This window comes from Rhinolophus sinicus, linkage group LG07, assembly GCF_036562045.2.
Source record: "Rhinolophus sinicus isolate RSC01 linkage group LG07, ASM3656204v1, whole genome shotgun sequence".
Taxonomy (NCBI): Eukaryota; Metazoa; Chordata; class Mammalia; order Chiroptera; family Rhinolophidae; genus Rhinolophus; species Rhinolophus sinicus.
In genome coordinates, this window is record NC_133757.1 from 13704836 (window position 1) to 13726755 (window position 21920).

General features: G+C 43.3%; 1 protein-coding gene, 1 long non-coding RNA gene and 1 other non-coding gene across 4 annotated transcripts; 2 read left to right on the plus strand and 1 right to left on the minus strand.

The window, feature by feature from the left end:
- Positions 1-576: 576 nt before the first annotated feature.
- On the minus strand, positions 577-3605 carry ADRB1 (adrenoceptor beta 1). The gene has a single exon (XM_019725196.2). It carries the CDS (start codon positions 3294-3296, stop codon positions 1899-1901), a length of 1398 nt encoding a protein of 465 aa, XP_019580755.1. The 5' UTR covers positions 3297-3605; the 3' UTR covers positions 577-1898.
- Positions 3435-18456, plus strand: LOC109444086 (uncharacterized). Of its 2 annotated transcripts, none has more exons than XR_002136785.2 (4): positions 3435-4432; positions 10559-10728; positions 12578-12705; positions 15314-18456. It is a non-coding gene; the product is annotated as an uncharacterized LOC109444086 (long non-coding RNA). The 2 variants fall into 2 exon arrangements; XR_012498414.1 differs by having other exon boundaries at positions 12581-12705.
- LOC141573011 (U6 spliceosomal RNA) lies at positions 8867-8973 on the plus strand. The gene has a single exon (XR_012498595.1). It is a non-coding gene; the product is annotated as a U6 spliceosomal RNA (small nuclear RNA).
- Positions 18457-21920: the final 3464 nt, after the last annotated feature.

Consider the following 21920-nt stretch of genomic DNA (forward strand, 5'->3'; position numbering starts at 1 on the left):
CTGCCCACCCAGAACTTCTGCTGAAATGGTCCAGTTACACAAGAGGAAAAAAAATATTTACTTAAAAGCTTTGTTATAAATTTTTGCTTAACCGTGAAAGCATTTTTCATTCTAAATGGCAATCTGCATACACTGCTCATCGGTAGGCTGTGATTTTTCTATTGGAAAAGAAAAAGTGGAAGCCACTTACCAGATTCCAAGGAGACAGTTCAACAAGTTAGTCTTCTTCCCTGCATTCTGTGCAAAGTTGCAACTGAGTTAACCTGGCTTGATCACTTTTCTTTAGGAGATATACAATCCCAAACGTTACTTCTTAAGTCAAGCACAGCAGATGGGCTCTTGAGAACACCTACAATTAGTCTAGAATACCTTCAATCCGGTTGTGAAAATTTAGGGTGAGTCTGCAACATCGAGGAAGTGCATGCCTTATTTGGTCTAGAAGCATTTTTCTATGTTATTGAGTCATGAAAAATTATTAAAAGAGCTCTATGGGAAATCCAGGCTATATTTTGAACAAAGCAAACTGTCTTTTCCATGATCACTGACCTTTTACAGACACACGGTACATAAACTTGATTGTGCTTCATTGGTATTTATTGCACGTGGACCAGTTCCTCACACAGTAGTTAGTTGCACCAGAGTATAAATACTTGGTAAAACACACAGAGGAAAATAGAATTTACACACAGGTGCTAAATTTTACCAGCAGATTCACGTGGGCAATTGGACATAAAAAAATAATTAAAAAATCCTTAAGATAATTATATTTATAATATGGATACAGTTACAGTACCATGATAAAAGAGTATAAAAAGGTATTTTTCCAATAAATCATTAGCTAAATAACATAATAGACAACAGAAGTAGAGTTTTAATTTTATTTTAGTTTTTAAGATCTCCCCCGCCCACGTTTAAAAATATTTAATTTCTTCTTGTGCAAGTAACATCTTTTGTGGACTTTACAATTCCTAACACTGTGCAAAAATGGCATTTTTAACCACTCCTTTTTTTTGTTTTGTGTTTTGTTTTTACCCACGTTTAGTAATCTGAACTGTTTCCTCTTTGTTTTCTTTTTCTGTTCTGTCTTCAATGGACAGTCACATGTCACAGAGGCTCAGTGCCTGGTCCTTCCAACTAATATTGATACATAAATAGCTGTTTAATATAAACAAGTCTTTCTATTTTGCTGTGCAATGTGCACAGTGTGAGGTAGAAACCCCTCAGCCTGACTACCGAGGCGCACGGGGGCAGCAGGCTTACCCTACAAAAGGAAAGCAAGGTGAGGCTTGTTCCAAGAATAGCTTACAATTTCTTCTAACGTGGATTTTGCATAATCCTTTCCCTTTGCTTTAGGAACAGGAGAAATCCTCACTCAGGAATTAAAATGGAATTTCTCTGGAAAGCAAAAGGGAACATGTCCCGACAAATTGTCATTCCCCCTCTCGCTCCGGCTGACCGCTCCTGTTCCCGGAAAGTCAAGTTGATAAGACTTTTACCCCGTAATGCTTCTCCCTTGCCCTACCCAGTCCTCGTAGAACGTGTCAAAAACACCTGGGGAAAAACAAAAACAAAAACAAAAACAAAACAAAAACCTAAAGATGCATCATGCGCACACACAAAAGAAGGTCGAACCTCAAACAGGAAAAAGAACACAAGAAAAACCAGCAAGCCACTCTCTCACCGCTCCCCAAACTTTCCTTTCTGTGCAACGATCCGTGGCTTTTCTGTTTGTCTTGGATGATTCAGATGAGGTTTGTGGGCTTCGAGTTCACCTGCTTTCGATCTTGAGTAAACACATATCTCTTTCCCCTGGGAAGCCATTCAGGGACGCCTGGGCTTTCTTCCTCTAGGCGCGCAGAGCCCGCGTCCCGGCTGGGAGGTGGGGAGGGTGCCCGGTCCTACACCTTGGATTCCGAGGCGAAGCCCGGGCGGCTCGGTTCGTCCAGGCTCGAGTCGCTGTCCGCCGCCGCCCCGCCGTTGCAGCCCGCCCAGGGCTCCAGCAGACGCGCGGGCGGCGTGGCCCCGACGTCGTCTTCGTCGTCGTCGTCCGAGGCGGCCCCGGGAGACAGCGGTGGCCCGGCCACCGCCAGGCAGCCGGAGGCGCGCGGCCGGTCGCCGGTGGCCGCGTGGCTCCCGCGGGCGGCCCGGCGCCCACAGCAGAGCAGGCGCTGGAAGGCCTTGCGGAAGTCGGGGCTGCGGCAGTAAATGATGGGGTTGAAGGCCGAGTTGGCATAGCCCAGCCAGTTGAAGAAGACGAAGAGGTGGTCGGGCACCAGGTCGCGGTGGAAGGCTTTCACCACGTTGGCCAGGAAGAAGGGCAGCCAGCAGAGCGTGAACACGCCCATGATGATGCCCAGTGTCTTGAGCGCCTTCTGCTCTCGCAGGGCCACGAGGCGCGAGGGTCGCCGCTTGCTGGTGCGCCCGTTGGCCAGCGGGGTGGCGGCGGGGCACGGGGGCCCCGGCGAGGGCGCGGGCGAGGCCGGCCGTGCCGGGCCGCTGAGGAAGCGGCGCTCGCAGCTGTCGATCTTCTTCACCTGCTTCTGGGCCTCGCGGAACACCCGCAGGTACACGAAAGCCATGATGCACAGGGGCACGTAGAAGGAGACGACAGACGAGGCGATGGCGTAGGCCCGGTTAGTGACGAAATCGCAGCACTTGGGGTCGTTGTAGCAGCGACGCGCCTCCTCGCCCTCAGCCCGCCACCAGTGCATGAGGATGGGCAGGAAGGACACCAGGGCCGAGATGGCCCACACGGTGCACACGAGGGCCCGCGCCCGCGTGCGGGTCAGCAGGCTCTGGTAGCGGAAGGGCGAAGTGATGGCGAGGTAGCGGTCCAGGGCAATGACACACAGGGTCTCGATGCTGGCCGTCACACACAGCACGTCCACCGAGGTCCAGAGCTCGCAGAAGAAGGAGCCGTACTCCCAGCGGCCCCAAACCACGATGGTGGCCCCGAACGGAACAACCAGCAGCCCCATGACCAGGTCGGCGCTGGCTAGGGACATGATGAAGAGGTTGGTGAGCGTCTGCAGCCGCGGCGTCTTGGCGATGGCCACGATCACCAGCACGTTGCCCGCCACAATGAGCAGCACGATAAGCGCCATCAGCAGGCCCATGCCGGCGGTCCACTGCTGCGACAGCTGCACAGGTCCCTCGCTGGCCGGGGTCAGCAGCGACGCGGGCGGCGACGCGGGCACCAGCAGTCGCGCTGCAGTGGCCGCGCCGTCGGGGAGCGGCGCGGCGGATGACAGGTTGCAGGGCTCGGAGGCGCCCAGGACGAGCGCCCCCGCGCCCATGCCGAGCTGCGGAGGCCGGGGGCGGGGTGTGTGGCGGGGTTGAGCCGTGTTTGGGGAACACCCCAGAGGTTGGGGCGGCCGGGCGCGCGGAGGAAGGTCGCGGCCAGGTCAGGGCAGCCGCTGCGCAGAGCCGGAGGCATGGGCGCCGGGCGCCTTCCCTGCGGGAGCCGAGCTCTGTCGCCGTCGCCGCCGCCGCCGCTGCTGCTGGAGCCGCTGTCGCTGCTGGAACAGCCGCCGAGACCACAGCATGTTTCTGAGCGCGCTGAGCCCGCAGCTCAGGCACCCAGCATCCACCCCACCCCGCTCCTACTCCCGCAAGCCAACCCCTCGGACTTCGCGTCAGGCTCCTGTAGCCAATCCCAACAAAGGCACGCCCCTAGTTGGTTTCACCCCCTCCCACCCCGCCCCAACGCCCCGCACCCCTTCCCACCCGCAGTTCAGCGGCTCTGGGGAGTCCGGGACGATTCGAGCAGTGAGCGCCTGCCGGGCGCCCGCCGGTGTCTATGCGCGCGCCCCTTCCTGCTCTGGCTGGTTCCTGCGCCCTGTTCCCCCAAGCTCCCTACTGCGTCCAGCTCCCACCCGCGTCCCTGCCCCTCTCCTAAGGCCCCCACTTTCTCCTGCGCTCGGCTCCCTTCTGCGCCCTTTCTGTCTCCTGCGTTCGGCTCCCTCCTGCTCTCCCGACCCCCTGGCATCCCTTCTACCTCCAGTGCCCAGTTTTCCTGCGGAGCGGAGCGAGTTCTCCTTTTTGCCGGGAGGGAAGCTCGGTGTTCTCCCAGCCCCAGGACACCTTTGCCAGTCTGACCGATGGGTTTGGAGGAGATGGTTTCTCGGATCGGGCTGCCTAGCAGAGTGTGTGTAAAACCCTTTCCTGGTCAAGGAGGGGACCCAGCCAGCCTGCGTCCTGCCAGCTCAGGGGATCGGAAGCGGGTGTTAGTGGTAAGAGGAAACTTTGCAGCAGAGCGCCTTGCTAGAAGAGCAAACGACGCATCTGTCAGGAACGCTCTCGGGGCGCTATTCTTGCAAGGAGCTTCTGTTGTACCAGTGCAGTAGATGCAGACAGGAAGCTAAGGTTTGTGCATCTGACAGCTAGTGCTGAGGACCAGTTGGACACTCCCCAGTCTCAACTAATGAATAATGTGAGTATAATGCAACAATGAGCGTGGATGCTATAAAGAGAGAGAGGCTTAAGGAAACACAAATGTTTAGACACAAGAGTAGATGACACTGCAGTGAAGAAAGGACACATTTAATTACATTTCAGACTTTTCCCATTCAGTAATAACACCTGCATTTTGTGTTTTATTACTGACATGATTTTACAATTCGAGCTGGGTCACTACAAACAGAAAAGTACTGTTAGTTATGGTTGATGTAATGAACTGAGATTTCAGGTTTGTTGGTGGGCTTGGTTTTCTCCTTTGTCCAAGTTCCCAGAGTCTCAGAACTCTAGGATTAATTTTGGAGGGATGAGAGAAGAAAATATGTAAATACTCAAGAGGATTAAAATCAGATAGCAGTTAAAATTATATCAGTGGTTTCTGAGTTGGCAAATGAATCAGTTTGAAATTAGTGAGTTGCGTGCCTAGCTGTCTGTGGATTATGTGTGGGGATATGTGCGGGGACAAACAGACAGGATAGCCACCAGGAACACACAATGCAGCAGGACTGCAAGCCCCCTCTCAAATTAAGGTCCTCAGCTCAACCTGGAAAATAAAAAGTCTTTAATTGAATCCTTCAGAAGTAAACAGCTTCCAATTACCCATATATGGGTGCATGAAAATGTTATGTAATGCTCACGCATCTTTCTAGCTTTTGGACCAAATTCGTTCTTACCTTGCAGAGAGATTGACTTCCACACCAACCCATGTCTAGAGCTAAAAGCAATGCTTATTCAGTTTGTAAAGTCAAGCAGTTTTAACCACCTTCTCTTATGTAAATCTGAACATATAAATTTGTTTTAGGCCCAGAGTTGATAATCGGAGTGTTGGGGGTGGGGGTGTGATTTATTTGTTCGTTCATCCCTGCCCTAGGACCTGTCAGCCTATTTCTGCCAAACTGGAGAGGTTGAGGACAGGGGAGCAAGGAAAGAAGAGGGTCTAGAAAGAGGGAGGAATAGAAACTATACCCTGAGTTAAGTATAATCTCTGGAGAGTCTTAGTTACCCAAGTCACTGCAAACCTGTCTCCCCCTCTTGCTTCTTTCTGTACCCCCTGAACCCCACACCCGCCTGCAAGGGATAGTCTCAAAATAGCCAAGGGATTGGAAAGAGTTGAATTTGACACTTCCCAGGAAAGGGGTTCTGAGTGCTGCTGGGCTAGGGGGTGAAGTGCAGGGAATGTGGAGAGGAGGCTTTCTATCAGAGCCATCTTTCTGTCAAGTGGTGTTATTGGAATAGTGTGCCAAGCTCAAGTGCCCCTGAAGGATGAAGGGGTTGCATTTCTGTCAGCAGTAAGGCCAGAACTTGGTTGTAGAGGTTCAGTGCAGAAGCCCAGATGCCGATACCTTTACTGTGTCTATAAATATGTATGTATTTGTATACATAGTATGTATAAACACACCATGTATAGAGAATTGTTGAAAAACTCTCCTGAAACTTACCCCCTTGCTCATTCAAGCTTGTCTGAATTTCTGGATAAAAAATTCATTAAATCATAAATCTTCAAAACCAGAAAGTTATTTTAATAGGAGTTCCACTAGAGGGCTGCAGGGGATCCCAGGATTCTTGGGGCTTTCCTTCAGTGGTATTGATGGGAAAGTTTGGAATAGTCCAGGTTCAACTAGAGTCAGCTTTCTTTGAAAATAAAATGTTCTCAGATCTCCTTTAATTCCTACATTTTGTGGCACTCTTCTTCCTTCCTTCCTTCCTTCCCTTCTTCTTCTTCTTCCTCCTCCTCCTCCTCCTCCTCCTCCTCCTCCTCCTCCTCCTCCTCTTCTTCGGACATTTTTGAGCTAACATTTTTTGTACTCAGATAAGGATACAAGATCAAGAAGAAAAGGTCCGATATATCCATTTATACAGGTATTACATGTTGCAAGTTCAAAATGAATAATTTCTCCATTCCCCACTCACAATTGTTCAAATGAATCACTTCTTAGGAACGCTTGGATTTGACAGGATTTTAGAAAATGACAGAAAGCTCCAACAATCAATGCTAAGCAGCACACCTGAGAGCCAGTGGCCTTCTTCCTCAGTATTCCCTGCCCCCACCTCTACCTTTCCCATCCCACTACCATCATTTCACACCTGAACTTGGTATGTATTCTCTTTGATCTCCAGGCCTCTAATCCTCCCTGCTCCATTTAATTTGGCATACCATACCCAATTAATATTTCTAAAACACTGCTTTGACCAATATGCTTTTCTGTTCAAAAACCTTAACTCCTCAGCTTGGCATTCAGAGATTTCCACGGTCCAGTTCCGAATAGCCTTATAGCCTTTCCAGTACTACCTTGGACTAGAACTCTCCATGTCACTCTAACCTGAACTTCTGAATTTTTTTTCCTCTTTTAGATCTTCTCTCTCTCTCTCTCTCTCTCTCTCTCTCTCTCTCTCTCTCTCTCTCTTGCATTTGTACTCTCATTGGGTTCCTTCCATCAAGAATCCCTTCCTCCATCTCTGTCTCAGTGGATTCAGTCTTCAAGATCTATCTTTTTTATTTTACAGTTATTTCTGCCCACCTGCTTCTGGAAGTGATTTCTCCTTCCTCTACCTACAGTGGTTACTCTGATAATTGCATTTCATGTGTCAACAATATTTTGCCTTTTCGCATCTGTCATATTTTTATTTAATTTTTATAGGTTTCTCTCCCTTTTTCTTATATGGATTGTAAGATCACTGAGAGCCAGGACTATCCTGTACATTTTTCTATCTCCCATGTTTACTAACATTTGCTTAATATTAATTAACATGAAGCTTTGATTCATAAATATATAATGTCTAATTTATTAAAATATTTTTATATTTACTAGTATGAGAAATTATTGAGTGGTTTTAGAGTTATAATTTTACATCATGCTTAGAATTTACAGTAAGAATTTATGTCCCTATAGTCTAGTCAGTATTTTCACATAAGCATTTAAATACTTTACAAATATAAGGTAGGCTCATGAGATAAATTTATACCTACTTGGTAATGAATAAAATGGGACATAAGAGGTTTTCCAAAGGGGCCATGCAGGTCCACAGCCATAAAAAGCACTACTTAATCTTCATAAATATTTGAGGTAAATGACCTTTTTTTTTTAGCTTTATGGTACTATGTATCCAGGCATTTTGCCGTCAGAGAATAGCTGATGACTTGAAGCTGGTTTCGAGTTTTAGATTCAATCAAAGACCCACACAGCAGTAGTTAATAGGTATCCGCCCGCCTGCGGTTGTAAGCCGTGAGCGAGGTGATGACATTTCCACTCTTGAGTTGACTTACCTAGAAAATGAGGTAAAAGTAAACGGGATAATGTAACTAGCCAACTGCTGGAAGGTGGGCCAATGGAAATCTGGGGGAAATTTTCAATTAAAGCCCCAATAAATGTATCAAATCAATAAATGTTAAGTAAGCAAGATTGCCTCAAGGCTGATAATCAGTGGGGGGATTTGTTAATCAGAGCTCAAATGGCTATTTCTGAGTCAAGATAGACAACTTTTCATATAAAGCAATACTACTGCTGAAACAGTCACCCAGAACTAAGTAACCAAAGAACAGCCTGTACCCGTGGCTGGTACTTAAGGTCATATACTGGTTTTGCAGTCATAGTTTACACAGAGACAAGCAACTCCATCCATTATGATAAGAATGAGCACAGAGGACAGTGGTATAATCATAGGAAAGTGTGGACTATTTGGAAACTTCCTCCATCTTTGCCTCCTCCTCCTGTTCCTGGTATGTCTAACAAGTACATTGAACAGTGCTAGAGCCAATAATAATATTTTTCAAAATTTGGAAAGTGTTGGAGAGTGTTCAGACCTGGGAGGCAGAAGATCAAGGTTTGTGTCCTGGCCTTGTCACTTTTCACTGTGACCTTCAGCAGTGGCTTCCTCTGTAGAATGCACTCGCCACTCACTGCCTCCCAGGGTTGTGCTCGAATTAAATGAGGTAATGTATGTGAAAGCTTCTTGAAATCTCATATAGAACCATATATTTGTAGCTCATAAACTGCTCTTACCAATCATCGGGACATTTCAAACCATGACAGGTGTCAGGATTTGCTTTTATGAGAAGAATCAGTTCACTTAAATAAGCTTCTCTTTATTAATCAGTTTGACTCCTTTCTTTCTCACACTAGATATTAATATGACTCAGAGGCTGGATAACAGTGAACTATTTTTAAAAGCTTTTACCTTTTGCAAATCTTTTAAAGAAAGTTTTATCCCCCCTGCCCCGCCCCTTTTTTTGGTGCCTTTCCTTGGTATGTGCCCTATTCTTTTTTCCCCCTATTTGTTCATGTGATTCTCTGAAATAGATTCCTTTAAAGTATTTCAACAATGACATAGTAGCAGCAGATAAAGGATTTTTCCCCCCTCAAGTTAATGATTTAGTGCCATGACTAGGAACTTAAAAAAATAAAAATAAAAAGTGCTCGCTTCGGCAGCACATATACTAAAAATGAAACGATACAGAGAAGATTAGCATGGCTCCTGTGCAAGGATGACATGCAAATTGGTGAAGCCTTCCCTATTTTTAAATGTCTAGTACACTGTTTTGTACGTGTGAAACTAATTTTTTTAAAAAGGCAATGTAATATAAAACTTAAGTCAATTTTCAAAAATTCTGTTTTTATTCAGCTGTATCATGAATAAAAATTGATTGATCATTAGTTGACCTCTTAAAGTGCTAGAGGCAGTAGGAGCATTATCACTACAGGTGAAAAACATTTGGTTAAGGGTTGTTCTTCAGCTTGCCCAAGCCCAGAGCTTGTAATGACAACAAACTGTGCTAATTATTGAAAACTCTTGGTTTTATTTATTATCGAAGACACTGGAACAGATAAAGCAATTATGTCGTACAAAGCTGAGGAATCTGTAGCAACAAAAATTCCCCAACCCTTTGTTTTAAGTTCCTGAAGGGTAGAAATGATACCTTTTAAACATTTTAGCTCCCATTTATTCTGGCCGTGTAGTTGGTACTTCATAAACTCCTGTGCAGAACAGGAACCATTTAAAAGCTTATGCTCAGTAGATTCTCTACAATAAAAGAAGACATGTGTTTTCCATTCATCCATGGGAGATGGCGTCTGGGCCATCCTACTGAATGCAACTGCCAAAGGGAGCCAGTAGAAAAGCCGGTTGTCTGCCCTGCCTCTGGATGTCAGAACAAATCATTTACATTTCTTTCTTTTCACTCACAACTTTGAGGAGACCAAACAGGTATCTTCTTCCATATGTTTTCCCAATTCTTTGTATTGCATAGATATCGTTGTTGTTAACTTACTAATTACTTACTATATGAAAGTTCATCCAGACCCTTCAATAAATAGAGACCTCACAGGGCAGAGTCTGAAGACACTAGGGAGACAGTATTGGCTGCTTCTTTGGTTTTGATAACCACTGTGGTCGGGCTCCTTGCTTTGAAAATAAATATCATACCTTTGACATGACATTTATTTTCCATGATGTCTCAGCTCTGCAGCTTCTTGAATAAAACCTGTCAGAGATCTTTATCCTATGATAGCTTTCTGTTTCCAGAGCGTTATCCGTTAATTAAATGTTAAGAGGGCAATGACGTTCTTTGCAGACGTCTTCTAAACATAAATTACTTTTCACACTGGTGGAGAAATGGTTGCGTTTCTCCTTCCCATTTTAATATGGAGAAACGGAAGCATAAGGAGAGAGATGTGCTTAAGGTTTCAAGGAAAGGGATTCTTCTCTTTCCTGCGTCTTCAGCTAATCTTCAATTACTAGAACCTGGATCCTTACAGATTTTGGCCCCCTTATTACTACTTGTCAGCATAATCTAATTCCATGATTTATTTGAGGGCTTGGAGTAGGTCATGGAGTAATTTTTTAAGTGACTAGCTCTGAACAAGTGAAGAGATTCTATCGTGCAAAATTTATTTGTATTTTTCAGTTGGTATAAATATAATAGAACTAGAATAATCATATTTATCTACACAAATGAAATTCTCATTGTTAGTACATTTCTGTGTGAATTTCCAAAAGTGCCACATAAACCTAACTTTGAAGACAAAAGAGCACCAAAGAAAAGCTAAGCAATTAAGTAATTTGTTTTGTTTTTCTTTTTCTTTTTTTAATTTGTAACTGGAAAAAGATGTCACGGAAGACCCTTACTGAGCATCAAAGGCCCAAAAATTGTGACAAGCTTGGGGATTTTATTTAAGAGCCAAATGAAGCTGTTTGGGAGTTTCAAACAGAAAATTAAAAAGCAAGCTCTACTTGCTTTGTCATTTCTGCATCCTAACATGCGTTGTTCCAGACCAGGTAATTAAGTTACATACATATTAGTACTAAGCTTTGAAGTTTTCTGAAAAGCCTGGGAAATGCATTAAAGTGGTATTGGCATAGTCCTGAAAAATATTGTTTTTTTCTTATTCTGAAAGCATCTAAAGTGATGATTTTACTGTGACTTGTCACCATTTCCATCCCACTCCCTAGCTTTCCTCTCTCCTGCTGCCAGACACTCTGTAAGCAGGCATTTTTGACATTTCCCCCTATTACTAATTAATAGAGATTAGATGCCTTTTCATAGCTCTGTCTTGAGGATAATGATCTTGGGGAAAAATTCCCACACATATATACTCATATGTATAGTTTTCATAAGTATTCATCTGGGAGATGACTTAGAATAAAAGTAATTTATTAAGCAACTTAAAAACCCATAATTAACCTTGCAAAAAACTAATGATCAGTATTTTATAGCATAACCAGTATTGATGGGAGATTTTGAAAATATACCTGGCCTACGCATTTTTGTTTTAGATGCTTTCTATTACATAATTTCAAATTATGGCGCTTTAGCAAGATCACACTAATGTTAGTAATCAGTTTTGACATTTTGACATTTACCTCTCTCTACATATCATAATGATTAAGAATGCAGGCTCTGGAGTCAGACTGCCTGGGTTAAAATCCAGGTTCTGCCAGTTAGTAGCTGAGTGACTCACCGAGAACAAGTTATCTGAACACCGCTGGCCTCCACTTCGTCTCTTAAAGGGAACACAGTCACGTACCATTGAATGACGAGGATACAAAAGCAGTTAGGCGATTTCATCGTTGTGTGAAAATCATAGAGTGCACTTATGCAAACCTAGGTGGGATAACCTACCGCTGTAATTGTGTGTACAACACACAATTAGCAATGCAATAGTTTATTTACACCAGCATCACCACAAACACTTAAAACACTGCGCTATGACATTGCAACAGAGACATCACCAAGCAGCAGGACATTTTTCAGCTTCATTCTACAGCAGGTCCTTGAATCATGTAGTTTAGTTTAACATCATTTCATAATGATGTTAATGAAAAAATAAAAATAGATTCCTGTCTGGACCATTGTCTGTATGGAGTTGGCATGTTCTCCCCATGTCTGCATGGGTTTTCTCCAGAGACTCTGGTTTCCTCCCGTACCCTAAAGATGTGCAGGGAGGTGAATTGGAGTGTCTGAATTGTCCCAGTGTGAGTGTGTGTGCGTGTGGGTGTGTGTGTGCCCCGCAATGGAAGGGTGGCCTGTCCAGGCTGGGTCCCACCTTGAGCCCTGAGCTGCAGGGGGAAACTCCAGCCACCGGTGACCCTGAACTAGAATAAGTGGGCTGGAAAAATCATTATCTTACTTGTTTTTGTTAATCTTTCTTACTGTATATGTAGCTCACATTTATTTCAGTGTTAAGTATTAGAAGTGTTTTGGTTCTTTATTTAGAGGTTTGGTGATGTTTTTGTGATCAGAAATGTGCCATAGGAACTTAACCCTTGTCAATACCAATTAGCCTGTGGTAAAATTGGTATTGTTTTGTTGTTTCACCTGAAGTTGCAGTTTCCAAGAACCTATCAACCACATTAAGTAAAGACTTACTATAACTTTATGGGACCACCGTTATATATGTAGTCCATTATTGACTGAAGTGTCAATATCTGACACGACTTGAATAATTGTAACTACCTGAGAGGTGTTTAGGGGAGATCTGATGAGATAAGGCACATAAACACATTTGGCATAGTCCATGTCTCATTGTAAGTATTTAATAAACATTAGCCTTTCCTTTTTCTTGCTTTCTTTTCTTTTCCTTTTTAATACCACCACCACCACCAGCAGCACTGATGGGTCATAAAGCAGTAAAAAATCTTCATGCTATATAAAACCAAGGGCGGCTAAGGAGCCAGCTTCCAATCAGCGGAAATTGAACAATTGAATGAACGTTCTTTTTAAAAGTGAGAGGATGTAATAAAGAATCTAATTTGGTAAGTACTTTTTTATTTCAAAGGCAAGTGTATTCTTTTGTGGTCCTTTAATCTGATTATTGTTCTGTGTGGGGAATTAAAATTTCCCAAACTAACTTTACATCATGGAAAGTTCATTCCAGAGAGTTCTACCCTATGGTATAACCCTATTCCAAATAAATGAAACAACAACAACAATGGCAAAACAAAGCCCCCCTGGGCTCTTAATAGAGAAGTGCATTTCCGAGCTATAATTGATCCAAGCTGCTGCTCTTTATGGTATAAATTCATAACATCTCAAGGAGGCCAGAAGAATCTCTTGTGACCTGCTTTGTGTCAATGTAGCACAGCACTTAAGTTATCCTGAGTACAAGGGCCTGACCACCTCAGCCCCTGAGAAGAGAGGAAAGAAGTTTCTCCAAGTACGCGTGGTTTAATCCCTAGGAGAGTCTTTCAGACCCTAACTCGGAACTTTTAATTTTATTTCAAAAACAGTTGCAATGTCGTCTTTGTCCAGTTTCTGTTCTTTCATAACAGATTAGGAGATGCAGATTGAAGTGAAGGAATGAGCATGATGCTGGGGGGAGAAGGGATGTCTGGGAACTTTATATTAGCAGAGAAAGCAGAGAAACCACAGATGCCCTTTACTGCAGAGACAAAGTGTTCTGTACCTCGCAGCCACGGATGGTCCTGTGTCACTGAGAAAGGTTTCGATTATGTTTACTGTCCTCTAAGAATAAGGAGTGTGCATTTTAGGAATATTTTATTAAAAAAATTGTAGTATGAAAATTTGGGAACTTGTTATTTTCCAGGACACTTTGTTATTTAGAAAGTGAATTTATATGGACTATTTCATTCTCCAATGGTGCTGGATCAATGAGGTGTGAATTAATTGGTTTCTTCCAAGGGCTGTGAGGAAAGGAGCTATTTTTCTAGGCCTCTCTCCTTGGCTTGTAGATGGCAGGCTTTCCCTCTGTGCATGTTTATCGATGTGCCCATATTCCTCCTTTTTATGAGGATGCTCGTCATATTGGATCAAGACCTGCCTTACCTCATTTTATTTTGATTTCTTCTGTATGGATCCTATCTCCAAATAAGGTCACATTCTGAGGTACTGGAAGTTAGGACTCCAACATAAATTTTTGAGAAGGACACATTTCAACCCATAACAAGGTGTTCCTCTATAAGAAAGCTCACCACCTTGTGCACATTCTTTAGTCACCTGTCACTCATACATGCTATATTTGTAATAAGTCTCCTGGGACAGAGCGCAAACATCATGACTGGGCATATCTCATACTAAAGACGGCCCCCAAATAAATGGGCATCCAGACCCTGAGAACAGTCAGGTGTATAGTAGGCTTGCAGTCTGCCACAAAGTTGTGAATGCCACAGGCTGATGTGGTCAGATAAAGTGTCCATGTGTGCTGAGGAAGTAGTCTGGGTCTTAGCATGGGGTGGGGGAGGGGAGAGTATAAGGCATATTTCTGTTTGGTATGGGATTAAAGTAGGGGTAAATATACTACCGTTTTATAGCTTTCGTTACAAACCAAGAAACTCACGTTTTCTTGCAAATGGAATAGAAAAATTCAGGTTCACTTTAATAATTCAAATGCAAGGTGAAAAATCTGCCAATCCACTTGCTTGTTGTATAGACTACTTTTCAGCAGGTTGTTTTGAAATTGTGTAGACTTACTCAGAGTTGTTCTCCACAGCTGCATCATGCCTGTTATTTTTCCTGAGCTAGAATTAGTGTAACAGACAGCACATAACTGGATAGGAGAGGTACAACAAACCTTTATAACTGAAGAACAAAGCTGGCCTTTGAGGCAAGATCAAACCAGGTACTCACTCATACAGAATCTATTGAAAAACAGGATGTTTATGACCTTGAAGAAATGATGTTGATTGAGAGGATGGTTCAGATCCTAAAATATTGGCTAGCAGAAGTTTGACTAAGAAATCATTCCCTTCGGTAGATTGATTTAGATTTATTTTGGGGTCTGAAGCTCATGAGTAGCCTAATTTTGTGTACCTTTGAGTTGTATATCAAATTGTCCTTTGTCGATACTGATGACAGAGATAATAATATTTTAACCTGCACATGGCCACGGACCAAATGAGCCTGACTTTTATGTCAACCCCTCCCCTCCCTCACCCAATCCGACCTAATTAAGGTCTAAAAACTCAATCTGGTGACTTGCTTTGCCATTTCATATTAGGAATGGTTCACAGCTTTCCTAGATAGCTGTGGAACCAGACGCCTAACTTGGAAAAACCCGAGAATGTCTCTAACATTGCATGGCATTCTGTGTGCTGGGATGCCAACTCCTCCTTACAGATAGATCTGTGTGTGTGCTATGTAAACAGCATGGCTGTAGATGTATATGAAACTATATATTTTTAAATGTCACATCTAACTGTTTTTAATGGTGAGGTTAGTTCAGTAGAGCAATCTTATATAAGACGGTCCTTAAAGAAAAGCTCAAATCTGTGGGTCTGAGTATTATTTAGATGACTGTGTAGCTAGATTTTTAACTTAATTTATGATGAGCAAATAGTGTTTTTGAACTCCTAAGCTGCGTTTTCATACTTCCTTTTGCTTTGTTTTCTTCTCAATTTCCTTCAGAACACATTCCAAAGAAATTTCTTTGGAAATTTCATAATGCTTCCATGCAAGTCAGCAGCGTCCGTCAGAAAGCACCAAAACAAATGACCAAAATTAAACACTTGAAATAGAATCAGAGGACGGATGCATTCTTTTCAACGCAGTGCAATCGAAACATATTACAGATCTATGTCACATTCGCTCTTTCTTTTTCTTGTTTCTTTTTATCTTTTTTTAAAAACATTGTCTGCGGCTATGTAAAACCTCCGGCAACACTTATGACAGACAAAGCATCTTTCAATTTTTGCCAACTGAAATATCATCATTGTTGTCATCTTGATAGTTATGTATAGCTGTGAAAACCCACTTGCCATGGGATATAGAACAGTAAGTCTGTATGAAAGACATAGACCCTGTCCTCAAGAAGTTTACCTTTGGAGAGTTTCTTTTTTAACTTCATTGAGGAATAATTGATAAATATAAGTTTATATTTAAAGTGTGCAGCGTGATGATTTGAGATACGTGTACATTGCAGAGTGACCACCAAGATCAAGATAATTGACTTCCATCACCTCATACTGTTAGCATAGCTAACTCTTGTTTGTGTGTGTGAGAGAGAACGCTTAAGATCTACTCTCCGTAATTTTCAAGTATACAATACCATACTATTAACTATAATCACTATGTTGTACATTAGATCCTTAGAACCTAGTTTCTTATAACTGAAAGGTGTACCCTTTGACCTACATCCTTCCATTTCCGCCTTTCCCCAACCCCTTTGGCAACCATTGTTCTTTTCTCTGTTTCTACGAAATGGGTTTTTGTTTTGTTTTGTTTTTAGATTCTATGTATAAATGATACCTTGCAGTATTTGTCTTTCCCTGTCTGGCTTATTTCACTTAGCATAATGCCCTCCAGATTCATCCACATTTAGTCTGTTTCCATACCTTAGCTATTGTGAATAATGCTGCAATGAACATGGGTGTGCAATATCTCTTCAAGATACTGATTTCAATTCCTTTGGATATATACCCAGGACTGGGATTCCTGGATCATATGGTAGTTTGACTTTTAATTTTTTGAGGAACCTCCATACTGTTTTCCATAATGGCTGCACCAATCTACATTCCCATCTACAGTGCACAGCGTTCCCTTTTCTCCACATCCTCCCCAACACTTGTTGTGTCTTATCTTTTTGATAATAGCCTTTCTAACAGGCATGAGGTGATATCTGACTGTAGTTTTCCTCATTGCATTTCCCTAATGATTAGTGATGGATGTCACATTCTCTTTCAAAACCCACGTCTGATCCCCAGACACTATGCGAAGGGTATCATATAAAATATCTCATTTATTTTTTGTCATGGTGTTGTCAGGTATTATTTTTACTTTGCAAATAAGGAAGTTGAGGCTGAGAGAAGTTGAATGATTTGCCCAAAGTTTCACATCTAGTAAGTGGCAGAACAGGACTTCCAACCCAGGTCTGTGTGACTCTCAAGCCAAAGCTCTTCACCACTCTATAGTGAGTCCTGATTTAACATTTGTCCTGTGTTGGAACAGCTTATTTTTTTGAAACTAAGGTCTGAATTCAATTGATAGAAAAAAATCTTAAGTGAATATATGCTATAATATCACATGAATTTTTCTATGCTTAGCTTTTTTTAAAAGCTTCATGTGTAAGGATGTTTTTCATGAATGCTTAGTGCTGGTCCTCCACGAGTTACCAAATTCTGCCTATTTGGCATTTCCTCTCTTCTACTGTTCCTAGTATGTCAAGTCTGCCTCTCAGCTTTCTGCATAGTCAACAGTGTTACCCTTGTAATGTCTTCAAAATTGTGTTCCATCTTTCTGTGACCAATAGGAGAAAATAACCATTTATGTGGCGCCCCACCACAAGAAACAGCATTGGCAAGAATTAAGGATGCTTCCCAGGGGTACCCTCATCTCTCTTGGGGCCCACGCAGCAAGCCAGCCTTTAAATCTTCTTCAGCATGAGTCCAGTAGGAATCCTGTGTGCCCTGAATTCCATTAGACATAAGCCAGACTCTTCAAACGATTCTCTTAAAGACCGCTTTTTGGTTTGAGGGGGTGGGAAGGAGGCATAGCACTCCCTGAACTCTGCAAAGAACCCAGGAAAACTACTCAAGTCTCCTTAACAACACTCATGGTGAGGCTCAGCCCCTGGGCTGTTTTGGGTCACCCCCTGCAGTGTCTGCCCTCCTCTTTAGAATGCGTGGGTACCTGACACTCCTTGTTTTCAGCTTTGGGGTCTCAGCCCAGACTGAGGCATCAGGAAAGTCCTACATTAACATCCGGTGACATATAGATTTAGGCATTTTTAGCACACAGTTGTAATAAGAACTGTGGTGGAGGAAGAGATAGAAGGGGACGGATGCTTTGGGAGAGTATGTAGTGAAGTGAGGTGGCCAAGATGGGGACACTAGTATTTGAAGGCACAAAGTGGGAGAGTGACCCCTATACATAGAAGGCAAAAAAATCCCAAAATGCTGAGATGAGATCCTGGAAGGTGAGAGAAGACCGAGGAGAAAGTACTTCTGAGGAGAAAAAGAGATGACAGTTTCAAGAAAGGAGATGATAATCCAGGACCAAACTCCCTGCTACTTAAAGAGCTCCTAGAAATCAAGAATAAAAGATTGGCAGCTCAACAGAAAATGGCCAAAGACCATGAACAGAGAGCTCACAACAAAAAGAAGGTGAATGGCCCCTGAACATCTGAAAAGATGCTCAACCTCACGCTCAGTAAGGGGATGGCGGGTGAAAACTACCCTGAGATCCATTTCTCACCTTTGAGACTGGCAAACATTTTGACAACGCGCTGTGCGGGCAGCACCCTGGGGAGTGAGCATCTTCACGGAGTGCTGGTCAGAGCTCAGAATGGTTCCACTCCGGGGTAGGTGAACCTGGTACTATCTACCTGAGCCACGCACGTCATCGCCCTGGACACGGATGGTCGCTCTACTCTCCTTGGAACATGTTTCTCATTTGGGTTCTAGGATAGCAACTTTCCTGGTTTTCCTCCTAGATCACAGTTCGCCCTTTTTAGCTTTCTCTGCTGGCCAACCCTCCTCCACCTGGCCTGTAAGTATTGGACTGCTCTGGTGTTCAGTCTGGATCATCTCCACCCTCTCCTTAGATCGTCTCATTCAGTCCCTTTGCCTCTGTGTGTGTGTGTGTGTGTGTGTGTGTGTGTGTGTGGTAAAAATACCTATTCATATAAACGATATCATTTTAAAATGTATGGTTTAGTACATTCACGTTGTTGTTCAACCACAACCTCTGTCTCGTCCCAGAACATTCTCATCACTCCAAAAGAAAACCCCATCCCCAGTCACAGCACTCACTTCCCATCCCCTTCTCTCCCAGCCCCTGGCAACCATTAATCTGCTTTCTGGCTCTATGGATTTGCTTCTTCTAAATGTTCCAAATAAATGGAATCATTCACTTAGCATGATGTTTTCAAGGGTCATTCATGCTGCAGCATGTATCAGTACTTCGTTTCTTTTGATGGCTGAATAATATTCCGCTGTGTTTCTCTTTATGTGTTCCCCATTGGCGGACGTTTGGGTTGTTTCTACTCTTTGGCTCTTTTACATACATAGTGCTGCTATGAATATTTGGGTACAACCTTTTGTTTTCAGTTCTTTGGGGTCAATACCTACGAATGGAATTGCTGGTTTATATGGTAATTCTATGTATAACTAATCTTTTCAAATAAAAAATCTATAGACTGATGACCCCCAAATCTATATCCCTGGCCTGACTTCTCCCAGCTGTCTGCTTCACATCTCCTACAGCATACTGGTACGTCAAAGTTAACTTGTCCAACACTGAAACTGTTACTCTCTACTCCTCCCCAAACTTCTCCTCCAGTCTTCCCATCTCAGGAGATTGCACCACCATTCACCTAAGGGGCTCAGGCAAGGGTCCCAGGACGCATCATCAATGCCTCTCTTTCTCCCTCTCCCCACATTCAGTCCATCAGCAAGCGCTATCAACTCTGTATCCACAATGTTTTCACTTCTCCATTGCTGCCACCTTGGTCCAAGCCAGCATCATCTCCCATTATCTCCCATCGTCCTGGCAACAGACACCAGCGACTTCCATTCCTGCTCCTAGAGTTCATTCTTCACTCTGCAGCCAAGGTCATTTTTTTCAAACACATCCATGATCACTTAGCCCTCCTGCTTCAAACTCCTCATTGGCTTCACATTGCCTTCAGAATTAACACCAAACTGGCTTCCGTGGCCTGAGGACTACGGGAATCTGTGTGCTGGCTCCTGTCTCCTTGCCCCTCCCTTGCTTCCTGTGCTTTATCACACTGGCCTTTTGTTCCCTAAGCTAGTACCTGCCACAGGGCTTCTGAACTCGCTGTCCCCTGTCAGAAACTGCATGGCCAGTTCCTTCTCACTATTGAGGCTTCCCCTCAAATGTCACTTCCTTAGGGAGGCCTTGTCTGACCACTACTTCCCCCATAGTCAGCCAACCTCCACCTTACACACCAATCTATTTTTTTTCATTGCTATATTATTGACATTTTCGCATCATTATCTGAAATAACCTTATTTATATTTATGTGTTTATTTTCATGTTTGGTGTCTGTTTCTCCCCTCCCTAACCACTCCCCCAAACATAAGCTGCATAAGGACAGGAATTTTGTTGGTTGTATTCATGGCTGTATCTCGAGTCTAGGACACTGACTGACACCTAACAAGGCACAGAAAACATGTTTATTGGATGCTATTGAAGGAGAAAAGTTCACACCTCACCGGGCCTTAAAAAATCCTCCTGATCCCACTACCACCTCTCACCTCTCCTTACGAACAAACTTCTACAAGGATAGATCATACTAGAAGGAGTAGATCACATTGATTTCATCATTGTTCCTTCCCTCTGTAACCCTGAGCAATCCAGTTTTGGCTGCCATGACTGTTCAATACTGCTTCCACAAAGAGTCCCGGTAACTCCATGAAAGTCAAAACCAGCTGCACTGTGTCCCTTCTGCACCCTCTGACACTATTAACCTTGTCACATTCAGGAATCTTCCTTTGAAATGTCCTTTCTTGGTGTGTGGCCTGGGTCTACCAGGGCCATGGGATCCTGGGCATGCATCCTGGAGTCTCAGGGGCTTTGTGCCAGAAATTTCATTTATTCACACCTGGTGAGCAGGCTGGCTGTTAGCCAAATGGCTCAGAACAATGGCAATGGGTCAGTGGCACAAACTCCCCATGAAAAGTGCAGAGGGAGCTGCTCAAAGGACCTGAAGGGATCCTGACCTCATGCAGGTGGTATGTTGGCAGTGGCGTGCCATGCTGGTACCTGAACATTAGGGAAGGTGCCACCACCAAAGAGCACCGCTGAGCCTCCTGCTCTTTGTAGCTGTCTCTGGGCTATAAATTGGTCTTTTCTCTGCAAAGTAAGTGGGATCTTTTCCCTGTGCCTATGCAGTCTTTTGATCCATTTCATTGTGTCAAAGGCACAGTAGATCACATTTAACTACCTGCTGTAGCTAAACTCTTGATGTTCTAGATCACAGTCCTCTTCTTGTCCCACTCAGTTCCCACTTTGTATGAGAGGCGTGGGGTTTTGGAGTGCCCACGTCTCCCATCTGCTTGCTGCATGACCTTGAGCAAGTTACTATACACCTTAAATCCTTCAGCTCCACATCGGAAAATTGAGCAGAACCACTGCAACCTCATAGGGTTGTTCTGAGGATGAAAGGAGAACATGCCCAGAACAATGAATCATCAATGGCTCCCCACTGCCCTCCTGATTAGGTCCGGCATTCAGGCTTCCACCCTGTGTTCCTCCATTGCTCCCCACACTCGCCGCCATCCCCAGCTTGCCAGGCCCTTCACCTTTGCACAAGCCTTCTACTGCTTATGGGAGACCATTTTCCCCTTGGGATTTGTTTTCTGTATTTTCTAAAAAACAAGAGACATTGCTTCTCAAGATCAAGTGTAAAAATCAAGAAACATGTATTAAATTATACTCAGGAAAAACCCTCACCATTAATGTTGTTTTGAACACCTACTCATTTTATTCTTTATTTTGCTCTTTTATAAAACAATTCTTTTTTATTTTTCAGTTACAGTTGGCATACAATATTATATTAGTTTCAGGTGTACAACAGAGTGACTAGACATTTATATAACTTATGAGGTGATCACCTTGATAAATCTGGTACCCACCTGACACCATACATAATTATTACAATATATTATTATTATATTCCTTATGCTATAATTTACATCCTCATGACTATTTTGTAACTACCAAATTGTACTTATTAATCCCTTGCTTTTTTCCACCCATCCCCTCAACACCTTTTCCATCTGGCAATCCTCATAATGTTCTCTGTATCTATGAGTTTGTTTCTATTTTGTGTGCTCATTTATCTTGTTCTTTAGATTCCACAGTGAAATCATATGACATTTGTCTTTCTCTGTCTGATACTTCATTCAGCATAATACCTTCTAGGTCCATCTATGTTGTTGCAGATACCAAATTTCATTCTTTTTTATGGCTGAGTAATATTCCTTTGTATATATGTACTTCTTCTTTATCCATTTATCTATTGATGGATACCCAGGTTGCCTCCATATCTTGG